The 12,500-nt window shown below is 44.2% G+C and overlaps 1 protein-coding gene across 5 annotated transcripts in view; it reads left to right on the forward strand.

Moving 5' to 3' along the window:
* The window catches only part of kcnd1 (potassium voltage-gated channel, Shal-related subfamily, member 1), a 28,872-nt gene that overhangs the window by 1,642 nt on the left and 14,730 nt on the right, over positions 1-12,500 (forward strand). For 2 of the 5 annotated variants that reach the window (XM_068598065.1, XM_068598069.1), the window contains exons 2-5: positions 4,961-4,982; positions 5,483-6,060; positions 6,159-6,404; positions 8,518-9,230. In XM_068598065.1, coding sequence (XP_068454166.1) covers positions 5,905-6,060; positions 6,159-6,404; positions 8,518-9,230 — 1,115 coding nt within the window. In that variant the 5' untranslated portion in view covers positions 4,961-4,982; positions 5,483-5,904. Of the gene's footprint in view, positions 1-4,457; positions 6,061-6,158; positions 6,405-8,517; positions 9,231-12,500 lie in introns of those variants that run through there. The other 3 variants (XM_068598067.1, XM_068598066.1, XM_068598068.1) reach the window with 3 other exon arrangements.

The following is a 12,500-nucleotide window of genomic DNA, read 5'->3' on the forward strand; positions in this document are numbered from 1 at the left end:
CCTTCAAAAATATAGACTTTATATAAGAAGTGGACGTCGTCTCTCGTTAGTTTGTGACGTTCTGAAGCCTCGAGTGTTTTGATTGTCGCCATCTTAATTTCTTCTTCTTCTTCTTCTTCTTCTTCTTCTTCTTCTTCTTCTTCTTCTTCTTCTTCTTCTTCTTCTTCTTCTTCTTCTTTTTTGTTCTTCATTTTGAAGCCTTGATTTTGACATTTTGTCCGTCGCCATCTTGTTTAATTAATGCAACCCGTGAACAGGAAGTGAGGAAGAGAGGAAGAGAGAAGAGAGAGACGCCGTATACAGCTCTGGTGTCGACCTGTCAATCACAGTGTAGCCCCGCCCCTAAAGCGTGCCCTTTATTATGGTCTGTTTGACTCTAACAGACCATAATTTACTAAATGAACATCATGCTGTAAAGAAGATTTGAAACTAGAGATTGAGACATAAACTCATGTTTACAATGTTTACTGAGGGAATACATCAAGAGAGAAGTAGAGTCACTTATATAGACTTCTATACAACCAGAGGAGTCGCCCCCTGGTGGTCAGGAGAGAGAATGCAGCTTTAACACATGAAGCATAGACTTCTATACAACCAGAGGAGTCGCCCCCTGGTGGTCAGGAGAGAAAATGCAGCTTCAACACATGAAGCATAGACTTCTATACAACCAGAGGAGTCGCCCCCTGGTGGTCAGGAGAGAAAATGCAGCTTCAACACATGAAGCATAGACTTCTATACAACCAGAGGAGTCACCCCCTGGTGGTCAGGAGACATAATGCAGCTTTAACACATGAAGCATAGACTTCTATACAACCAGAGGAGTCGCCCCCTGGTGGTCAGGAGACATAATGCAGCTTTAACACATGAAGCATAGACTTCTATACAACCAGAGAAGTCGCCCCCTGGTGGTCAGAAGAGAGAATGCAGCTTTTGGTCAATATTATTACCACCCTGTGTGTGCGTGCGTGCGTGCTTTTGTGTGTTTGTGTGTTTGTGTGTTTGTGCTGCAGTGAAGTGCGGCTCACTGATGGTCGTCTAATGGATTCACACAAACCTTCTGACTGACCGACCATATGCTGCTCTTCTTCACTCTGTGTGTGTGTTTGTAGTTGTGTGTGTTTGTAGTTGTGTGTGCGTGTTTTCAGTTGTGTGTGTTTGTGTGTGTGTGTGTGTGTGTGTGTGTGTTTGTGTGTGTATTGAGTGCAGTTTCCATTCGAGCAGAAACACTTCCCCTTTTCATTTCTCCGGTTTGAGTGACGACACTTTTCCTGAACGTTTTTAAAGTTTAAAGGAGAAGTCAGATTAAAAGTACTCTGATATTGTACTTAAATAGAGTAAAAGTACTCTGATATTGTACTTAAACAGAGTGAAAGTACTCTGATATTGTACTTAAACAGAGTGAAAGTACTCTGATATTATACTCAGAGTAGAAGTACTCTGATATTGTACTATAACAGGGTAGAAGTACTCTGATATTGTACTTATTTAATTCAGTAATCCTACAAGTTTCTCTTCATCATCAAACACTTCAGACTGCAGTAGAAGTACACATACACAGTACATCGTACTCTGTTTGCACAGCGTCTGTCTTTGTGTGTCTGTGTTTACACAGCTGTGTTTAAGAACCATGCCTTAGCTTAGCTTAGCACAATGACTGGAAGCAGAGGGGACTGTTAGCGTAGCGTCCAGAGAGACAGACCAGTCCAGAACGTTAAAGAGACGCGTTGTACATATATTTCATTTAAATGTACCACAGAGGAGAAGTACTCTGATATCTAACATAGTAATGCTCTCGGTGATAAGATTTTATTACCCATAAACCCCGCAGGAAGTAAACATGTATTAATATCGTTGTTATGGAAATTAATTAGGGAGAATAACCCGAATAAAATAAATATATAATCTTGTTTTCAAGATTTTCTTGACAACAATCATACGCAATTGTACAATTACACAAATATACAATAATACACAATTACACAATAACACACAATTACACAATTATACATTAATGTTAAAAACACGAAAAACATAAATATACTTTAAATGAAGTATTGCAATGATCTTTTATAATAAAATAAATAAAAATATGTATCTTACTAATTATTATTTTTTAATAATTAATTTTAAAAAATGAACATATATATATATATATATATATATATATATATATATATATATATATATATATATATATATATATATATATATTTAAAGAAAATCAAAGACAATTAAAAAAAATAATTTACTGGACAATTTCAAAACAATGTAAACAGTTAAACAATAAATTGAATAATACCACAGAACTAAAAGAAGTTCATATAAACATTGAAGATAGAACCATAGAAACAGAATCAAATGAACATAGAACCATAGAAACAGAACCATATGAACATAGAACCATAGAAACAGAACCATATGAACATAGAACCATAGAAACAGAACCATATGAACATAGAACCATAGAAACAGAACCAAATGAACATAGAACCATAGGAGCAGAACCATATGAACAGAACCATATGAACATAGAACCATAGGAGCGTAGAACCTGCTTCAGAACGTAGAGACGTCTCTTCACACGTTCATTTAGTATTGTTGTCACTGACAGCTGGTGTTTACTGAAATAAACATGGCAGCACGGTGACTGGACTGTACATACAGTGTGTGTGTGTGTGTGTGTGTGTGTGTGTGTGTGTCTGTGTGTGTGTGTGTGTGTGTGTGTGTGTGTGTGTGTGTGTGTGTGTGTGTGTGTGTGTGTGTGTGTGTGTCTGTGTGTGTGTGTAGTAACTGTAGCAGTGCAGGTGATGGCAACCAGTCAGGCTGAAAGTTTATTCATAATTCATCAACACACTGGAGATTTGACTCAGGCAGGTAAAGAGAGGTGTGTGTGTGTGTGTGTGTGTGTGTGTGTGTGTGTGTGTGTGTGTGTGTGTGTGTGTGTGTGTGTGTGTACTGAACTTTGATGGCCACATTGCTTTTGAATATATATATATATATATATATATATATATATATATATATATATATATATATATATATATAGATATAGATATATATATAGATATAGATATATATCTATATATATATAGATATATATATATATATATATCTATATATATATATATATTAGGGCTGAGCAAAGTTGAAAAATTCAATTATGAAGTAGAAAACTAGTATATTGCAGCTTGAATTTTAAAGTAATGTTATGTATATAGTTTATACATGTGTTTTCTTTATTATGAACAACAGGTACTGTTCAGTAGTAAGGGTCCCTGTGAGGGACAAACCACTCCTTCTTTGGTCCATGTTCAGTAGTAAGGGTCCCTGTAAGGGACAAACCACTCCTTCTCTGGTCCATGTTCAGTAGTAAGGGTCCCTGTGAGGGACAAACCACTCCTTCTTTGGTCCATGTTCAGTAGTAAGGGTCCCTGTGAGGGACAAACCACTCCTTCTTTGGTCCATGTTCAGTAGTAAGGGTCCCTGTGAGGGACAAACCACTCCTTCTTTGGTCCATGTTCAGTAGTAGGGGTCCCTGTGAGGGACAAACCACTCCTTCTTTGGTCCATGTTCAGTAGTAAGGGTCCCTGTGAGGGACAAACCACTCCTTCTTTGGTCCATGTTCAGTAGTAAGGGTCCCTGTGAGGGACAAACCACTCCTTCTTTGGTCCATGTTCAGTAGTAAGGGTCCCTGTGAGGGACAAACCACTCCTTCTTTGGTCCATGTTCAGTAGTAAGGGTCCCTGTGAGGGACAAACCACTCCTTCTTTGGTCCATGTTCAGTAGTAAGGGTCCCTGTGAGGGACAAACCACTCCTTCTTTGGTCCATGTTCAGTAGTAAGGGTCCCTGTGAGGGACAAACCACTCCTTCTTTGGTTCATGTTCAGTAGTAAGGGTCCCTGTGAGGGACAAACCACTCCTTCTTTGGTCCATGTTCAGTCTGTTGCTTACCTTAAAGATGTTAAAGACCAGCAATATATATATATATATATATATATATATATATATATATATATATATATATATATATATATATATATATATATATATATATATATATATATATATATATATATATATTGCTCCCACTGTGGACTATCTATATACAATAAACTGGTAACAATATGTTTTTTATATGAAGGTTCTCAGGAACGTTGGAGAGATTTATTGGACGCAGAACACAGAGGAGATGGAAACATCTTTAATAACTGCAGCTTCATTTCTTCACCTGTAAACACGTCAGGAGGAGGAAGAGGAGGAAGAGGAGCAACGCTGTGTTTCTGATGTGCTGCGTTAATGTTTCATGAAGTAATGTCTTGAAACAGACGTTCTCTGTGTTCAGCGCGTCGTCAGCTCTCATGACATCATCGTGAGGTTCTTCTTCTTCTTCTTCTTCTTCTTCTTCTTCTTCTTCTTCTTCTTCTTCTTCTTCTTCTTCTACGTCTCAAAGCCTTGGTTGTGAGGTTTTGTCCGTCGCCATCTTGTTTTGGAGGTTACAGAAGCTTCTGGTCTGCTTGGTGACAGTAAGCGGTGACCCCCGACAGAGGACGGGACATGTGATCGGGTCTTTGAGGGTTAACGTCCACGTAGGAACCAAAGAGCTTTGAGTCCAGACACAGACAGGAAGTGGACAGAATAGAGGGACGGACGAACAGCTGTTTCTAAAACATTCAATGAATCTTTAAAAGGTTCAATTCCTCCTTCATGCCACCTTTCCTCGTCTCCTGATTCCTCCTCTTTTCTCCTCTTCCTTCCTCCCTTTCTTCTTCTCGTCTCTTCTCTTTTCTCCACTTTCCTTTCTTCTCGTCTCTCCTCTTTCCTTTCTTCTTCTCCTCTTTTCTTCTCCTCCTCCTCTTCTCCTCTCTCCTTTCTTCTCTACCTCCTCCTCTCACAGCTCTTCTTCTCCTCCTGGTTTGTCTCTCACTCTTTGTCTCTCTTCTGTTTGTGTGTCTCCTGACAGGACGGCCATACATGGACATGGAGTAAGGACCGCCTGACGCCTCCTCCTCCTCCTCTTCCTCCCCCCCCCCCCCCCCCCCATCCCAACAGAGAGAGAGAGAGTAAACACAGAGCATTAGAGAGGCAACACAGAGAGGAAAAGCGAAAGCAGTCAGAGGAGAGGAAGAGGAGGAGGAAGAGGAGGAGGCACATCCATAATCTCCACTTAGATGGAGGGAGGACGTTCTGTCTATCCTGCAACTTCAGGAAGCATCATCACAATTTAATAAGATCTGAAACGCTGCAACAAAGCTGTCTTCAGAGGGCGAGAGAGAGAGAGAGAGAGAGAGAGAGAGAGAGAGAGAGAGAGAGAGAGAGAGAGAGAGAGAGAGAGGTTTTATTCCTCTCCTGGATTTATTTTTCTTTGCCTTTTGTCTCGAGTCCCCGCAGCAATAAAACTGTGATGGCAATCTCAGAGAAACAACTTTATTAATATTATGTTTGTTGTTGTTATTTGTATTATTATATTGTGTTTTTCTACCAGGAGACGCCGTGAAGAGGAGCGCCTCCTTCTTTAGGAGAATAAGATCGAAAGTTTCATCGCCTCCGATCGGATAAACGTCAAGAGAACGGAAACCAGCTTCTGGGTTTACCGTGCTTTTATTTTGAAAAAGCAACAGGAACCCCCCCGCCACCCGACCAATAAGTAGAGCCGGAACCCCCGCCAAAATAAAAGACGGGCCGCAGACCCGTCGGATGCATCGCCTCCCTCGCTCCTGCGCGGCGTTTTCTTCATGGCTTGACACCTGACTCCGCCCCTCCTCAAAAATGGCCGCCCACTCGAGGAAGTCAGGGCCGGAGAAGAGGAAGTGAGGATCTAGTGAACTCAGGTTCATCCCCTCCTCTCTTCCCCCCCCACGAGGACACAACCCCGTCTCCCCGCAGGTCGAGACGCGCTGATGCAAGATGGCGGCCGGCGTGGCCACGTGGCTGCCGTTTGCGCGGGCGGCGGCGGTGGGATGGCTGCCGCTCGCCAAGAAGACGATGCCCATACCGCCCGTCGACAACTCGTCCAAATCAGATGAGATCCTGTACGTCAACGTCAGCGGAGTGCGGTTCCAGGTGAGGGCTCTTCTTCTTCTTCTTCTTCTTCTTCTTCTTCTTCTTCTTCTTCTTCTTCTTCTTCTTCTTCTTCTTGATTGTGGCGTTTTCTCCTCCAGACATGGAAGAACACTCTGGACCGCTACCCGGAGACGCTGCTGGGTTCCTCGGAGAAGGAGTTCTTCTACAACGAGGACACGCAGGAGTTCTTCTTCGACCGGGACCCCGAAATGTTCCGGCACATTCTGAACTTTTACCGCACCGGGAAGCTGCACTACCCGAGGAACGAGTGCATCCAGGCCTTCGACGAGGAGCTGGCCTTCTACGGCATCGTGCCGGAGATCATCGGGGACTGCTGCATGGAGGTGAGGCCGCCAGGACGGGTCCGGGTTCAGGGAAAGAACTCACACATGATCACCGTTAGACGTGTGAAGGAAATATGGAGCAAAACATACAGGATTCAATCACGAGAAACCTTTTTCAACATTTCTTTATGTTGTTTTTATGAAATGTATGAATTGTATTTACCATGGCAAACCAGTCATGGAAGCCATTATCCATCACAACAAAACAACACCAACAGTTGGGTCTAGACAACAACAACAACAACAATAACAACAACAACAATTAGGTTGAGACAACAACAACAACACCAACAGTTAGGCCTAGACAACAACAATTAGGTTGAGACAACAACACCAACAGTTAGGCCTAGACAACAACAATTAGGTTGAGACAACAACAACAGTTAGGCCTAGACAACAACAACAATGAGGTTGAGACAACAACAACAGTTAGGCCTAGACAACAACAACAATGAGGTTGAGACAACAACAACAGTTAGGTCTAGACAACAACAACAACAATTAGCTCTAGACAACAAAAACAACAGTTAGGTTGAGACAACAACACCAACAGTGGATTCAGTGGATTCAGTGGATTCGGTGCATTCGGTGGATTCGGTGACCTTTGACCTTTGAGGTCTCCGTGGGGGCTCTGCTCATAGAGCCTGGTCAGCTCGGTGCCTGCTGTGTAACAACATGGCCGACTCGCCGGCCTCCAGGAGGCTCCGTGCAGACCGGTTTCTTGAAGGCTTTTCTTTCATTCGTCACGATGCAGAAGCAGCTGACCGTGAAACATTCAATACCAGGAGGCGGCGCGCAGAGAGTTATTGGTATTTTGTTGTGAACAACATGTTTGTTTTGAAGCAATAACGGGTGAGTTTATGAGCTGCTGCCTGGAGTTCTGACTGCATCGGCTCCGTGTTGCTGTTTAGAAGGAACGAGACAAACCGTTGAGCTCGGTGGAGGAACTGTCACCACAGTGACACGAGATCACATCGACGTCACCACGTTTCAGGGGTTTGAACCTTTTCTCTTTCCACGGTGATGAGGAGGTGCAGTGTTGTCTGGTGATGGAGCTTCATCATTTAGACCAATCCTGACCGATCAATAGACGATCAATACTCTGAGGGGATGAGTTTGTGGACCTGAAGTCGGTTTTCTGTTGGATCCACAAACTGCACCGCAAGTTCATTATTTATGTCTTAAAGATGCAGAACACAGAATCATCTGAACCATCTGAACCTGAACCACCTGAACCTGAACCACCTGAACCTGAACCATCTGAACCACCTGAACCTGAACCACCTGAACCTGAACCACCTGAACCTGAACTACCTGAACCTGAACCATCTGAACCACCTGAACCTGAACCATCTGAACCACCTGAACCATCTGAACCTGAACCTGAACCTGAACCATCAGAACCTGAACCACCTGAACCTGAACCATCTGAACCACCTGAACCTGAACCACCTGAATCTGAACCATCTGAACCAACTGAACCTGAACCACCTGAACCTGAACTACCTGAACCTGAACCATCTGAACCTGAACCACCTGAACCTGAACCACCTGAACCTGAACCACCTGAACCACCTGAACCTGAACCACCTGAACCTGAACCATCTGAACCACCTGAACCATCTGAACCTGAACCTGAACCATCAGAACCTGAACCACCTGAACCTGAACCATCAGAACCTGAACCACCTGAACCTGAACCATCTGAACCACCTGAACCTGAACCACCTGAATCTGAACCATCTGAACCTGAACCACCTGAACCTGAACCACCTGAACCTGAACCATCTGAACCACCTGAACCTGAACCATCTGAACCACCTGAACCATCTGAACCTGAACCTGAACCACCTGAACCTGAACCACCTGAACCTGAACCACCTGAATCTGAACCACCTGAACCATCTGAACCTGAACCATCTGAACCACCTGAACCTGAACCACCTGAACCACCTGAACCATCTGAACCACCTGAACCTGAACCATCGTTATAATCTAACAGATTATAGTGACAGATCAGTTGTGTAATCTCTTCTTCCTCTTCCCCCGCCTCCTCCTTTTCCTCACCCTCCTCACCCTCCTTCTCCTCCTCTTCCTCCTCCTCCCCCTGAAGGAGTACCGCGACAGGAAGAAGGAGAACCAGGAGCGCCTGGCGGAGGACAACGAGGCCAACGAGGGCATGGACGCCCCTCTGCCGCCGGACAGCACGTCCCGTGAGCGTCTGTGGCGCGCCTTCGAGAACCCGCACACGTCCACCATGGCGCTGGTGTTCTACTACGTCACCGGCTTCTTCATCGCCGTGTCCGTCATCGCCAACGTGGTGGAGACGGTGCCGTGCCGGCCGCTGCCGGGCAGCGTGCGGGACCTGCCCTGCGGCGAGAAGTACAACCTGGCCTTCTTCTGCATGGACACGGCCTGCGTGCTCATCTTCACCTTCGAGTACCTGATGCGCCTCTTCGCCGCGCCGAGCCGCTGCCGCTTCGTGCGCTCGGTGATGTCGGTGATCGACGTGGTGGCCATCATGCCGTACTACATCGGCCTGGTGATGCCGGAGAACGAGGACGTGAGCGGCGCCTTCGTCACGCTGCGCGTCTTCCGGGTCTTCCGCATCTTCAAGTTCTCGCGGCACTCGGCCGGCCTGCGCATCCTGGGCTACACGCTGAAGAGCTGCGCCTCGGAGCTGGGCTTCCTGCTCTTCAGCCTCACCATGGCCATCATCATCTTCGCCACCGTCATGTTCTACGCCGAGAAGGGCACCAAGGGCTCCACCTTCACCTCCATCCCGGCCTCCTTCTGGTACACCATCGTGACCATGACGACGCTGGGGTGAGTCGCTTTCTTTCTTTCTTTCTCTCTTTCTTTCTTTCTTTCATTCTTTCTTTCTTTCTCTCTTTCTTTCTTTCTTTCATTCTTTCTTTCTTTCTCTCTTTCTTTCGTCGCCCGAAACAGATTTTTATGTATTTATTTTTTTAATGTTGCAGCCGGCGTCATTATTATTGGTTACGGATGAGAGTTTGAACAGTCTGTTTCCACCATGAGGGGAGAGGAAGTGTTAGTGTGTGTGTGTGTGTGTGTGTGTGTGTGTGTGTGTGTGTGTGTGTGTGTGTGTGTGTGTGTGTTTGCCTCCTACGCGTTGCTTCTCGAGTTCGGTGGTGTATCTTCACCCTGCTGGCGCCCACACACACACACACATACTGCTGCTGCCGTGTGGCTGAAGAGTGTGTGTGTGAGATGATGATGATGATGATGATGATGATGAGGGTGTGTTCACCCTGCAGCTCTGATCTATTATCTGCTGTTCAAAGAGCCTTTGGAAACTTCAGAAATAGAGAGTGAGTCAGTGAAACGGCCATAAGCTGACACACACACACACACACACACACACACACACACACACACACACACACACACACACACACACACACACACACACACACACACACACACACACACACACACACACACACACTCCTACCTGTCTGTGAATGGAGGCGCCTGAGCGACTCAAAGCTGAGCTGAGATCTGTTGAAGAGCTTTCGGTTGATTGTATTGAATGAAGTAAATCAGATTTGTGGAGACGTTATGATTTAATACATGTTTCCTGGTGAGAGGACAGGCGAGCTCCTGATTGGTCGGTTTGGTTTCCTGGTGAGAGGACAGGCGAGCTCCTGATTGGTCGGTTTGGTTTCCTGGTGAGAGGACAGGCGAGCTCCTGATTGGTCGGTTTGGTTTCCTGGTGGGAGGACAGGCGAGCTCCTCATTGGTCGGTTTTGGTGATGTCTTCCTGGGACCTGATGGAAGATATCTGTTTGTTATTAATAACAGAATCAATAATCAACAGAACCAATGGCAATGACAATAATATTCAATAAAAGAAGGCCTCTTCTCGTCTCCTCTTCTTCAGTCTCCTTTCCTTTCCATGTTTCCTCCTCTCCTCTCTCCTCCTCTCAGTCTTCAGGCCCTTTCGTCATCAACAGGAAGGCCGACGTCAATGGATTCTCTTTAGCTTAGGAAATACTGTTTTTTAATGTCACATTTCAACGTCCAAACAACCCGATAAACACAGAGTTCATGAGAAGCCGTTTGATGGTTAGATGTCTGAGAGCAGCTTCCCTCAGAGCTGCAGAGCTGCAGCACTTTGCCACCGACATTATTTATAAGAACATGAAGCGGCCGCTTCCTGTGAGGAGGACAGACGCGCTGGAGAGGATTTATAGAGCTTCCCAACGCCGTCAATGTTTTAATACGGAGGGAGAGAAGGATCAGGAGGAGCTAATCAAAGAGAGAGAGTTCATCCCCTCCATCTCCGCCCGCTGACACAAAATGGCCGCCGTAGCCCCGACAGGCCCTCAGGCGCTCGTTGACGTAGGGAGATTACTGTGAGTGCACAAAGACACAAAGAAGTCAAGCGGGGAGCGGGAAACATGAAGCGGGAAGCAGGAAGCAGGAAGCAGGAAACAAGAAGCAGGAAGCAGGAAACAGGAAACAGGAAGCTGGAAGCAGGGAGCTGGAAGTAAGAAACAGGAAGCTGGAAGCGGGAAACATGAAGCAGGAAGCAGGAAACACGAAGCAGGCAACAGGAAGCTGGAAGCGGGAAGCGGAAAACATGAAGCAGGAAGCAGGAAACAGGAAACAGGGAGCTGGAAGCAGGAAACAGGAAGCTGGAAGCAGGAAGCTGGAAGCGGGGAGCAGGAAATAGGAAACAGGAAGCAGGAAACAGGAAGCTGGAAGCGGGCAGCAGGCTGGTGGTCTCCACCTCCGTAAACAAAGTGCTGTAATTCAGAACTCAGTCTTTACTCATTTTATCCAAATAATCTTGAAGGAGGAAGCTGAACGAGGATGAAATCACAAACGGGGCCAGAAACGACTCTGAAACTAGAAGTAACGTTATTGTGAGTTTATTTGTCTCAACCTAACTAGTAGTTTATTTGTCTCAACCTAACTAGTAGTTTATTTGTCTCAACCTAACTAGTAGTTTATTTGTCTCAACCTAACTAGTAGTTTATTTGTCTCAACCTAACTAGTAGTTTGTAGGTTGTATAATCATTGTTTTAAAAAGGTTTTATTCCTGTAAGAAGCAGAAATGAACACGTGCTGCTGGACCTTTGTTTGTGAGGCCTCAATGTGAAGCTGATCAATACCCTGATCGACCGGGTTCTCTGTGATCTACACAGTGAGCAGCAGGTCTTTGGTTTTCTTTTTTAATCATAATAAAGTGTAAGTTTCTTTTTGTGATTAAAAAAAACACTTTATACATTTTATACTTACATCATATTATAAATGTTATAAAATACATAATATAAATATGTCTGCTGGCTACATGCTAACATGCTAACATGCTAACGTGATTACATTTCTTAATAACCACATCGAGACCACGAGAGGACTTGGTGACCTTTGACCCCCCCGGCTGGTTTCAACTGTAACTTCCTCCGGTTGGCTTTTCTCCTGTGTGTGTGTGTGTGTGTGTGTGTGTGTGTGTGTGTGTGTGTGTGTGTGTGTGTGTGTGTGTGTGTGTGTGTGTGTGTTATGTAACCGGTCACACTTCATATTAACATCTTGTTAACAGGAACTTGACATTTAGGACTTTATGTAATATGATAATCTCCAGGTTTCACTAATTATCATTATGGTAATACAGAGGATGTTATAAACTTATTGTCTCTCATTTGAACCAATCAGAGAGCTGGGATTTCATTATCGTTATGTTTCAATAAAACATTAACAGTATTGTTATCAGAATTGATAAATTAAGATGAGTGAGAATAATAACAATATACATTATTATTATGAAAACATTACCATATTCAACATTATACACTACTGTAATTAACATAATTATATACACATTAACATAATGAACATTGTTACTAAAACATTAACATATTAAAGCAGCTAATAAAGAAATGTTCTGTTATGATGCAATATATATATATATATATATATATATATATATATATATATATATATATATATATATATCGCTCTCTCTCTCTCTCTATATATATATATATATATCTCAGAATCAGCTCTAACGGCCATGTACATTTTCACATACAGGGAATTTGATGCAAGGTGTGAGGGTCCCCCCCCCCC

This window comes from Clinocottus analis, unplaced genomic scaffold (assembly GCF_023055335.1).
Source record: "Clinocottus analis isolate CAN_PGR_092001 unplaced genomic scaffold, fCliAna1.0.p SCAF_4, whole genome shotgun sequence".
NCBI lineage: Eukaryota > Metazoa > Chordata > Actinopteri > Perciformes > Cottidae > Clinocottus > Clinocottus analis.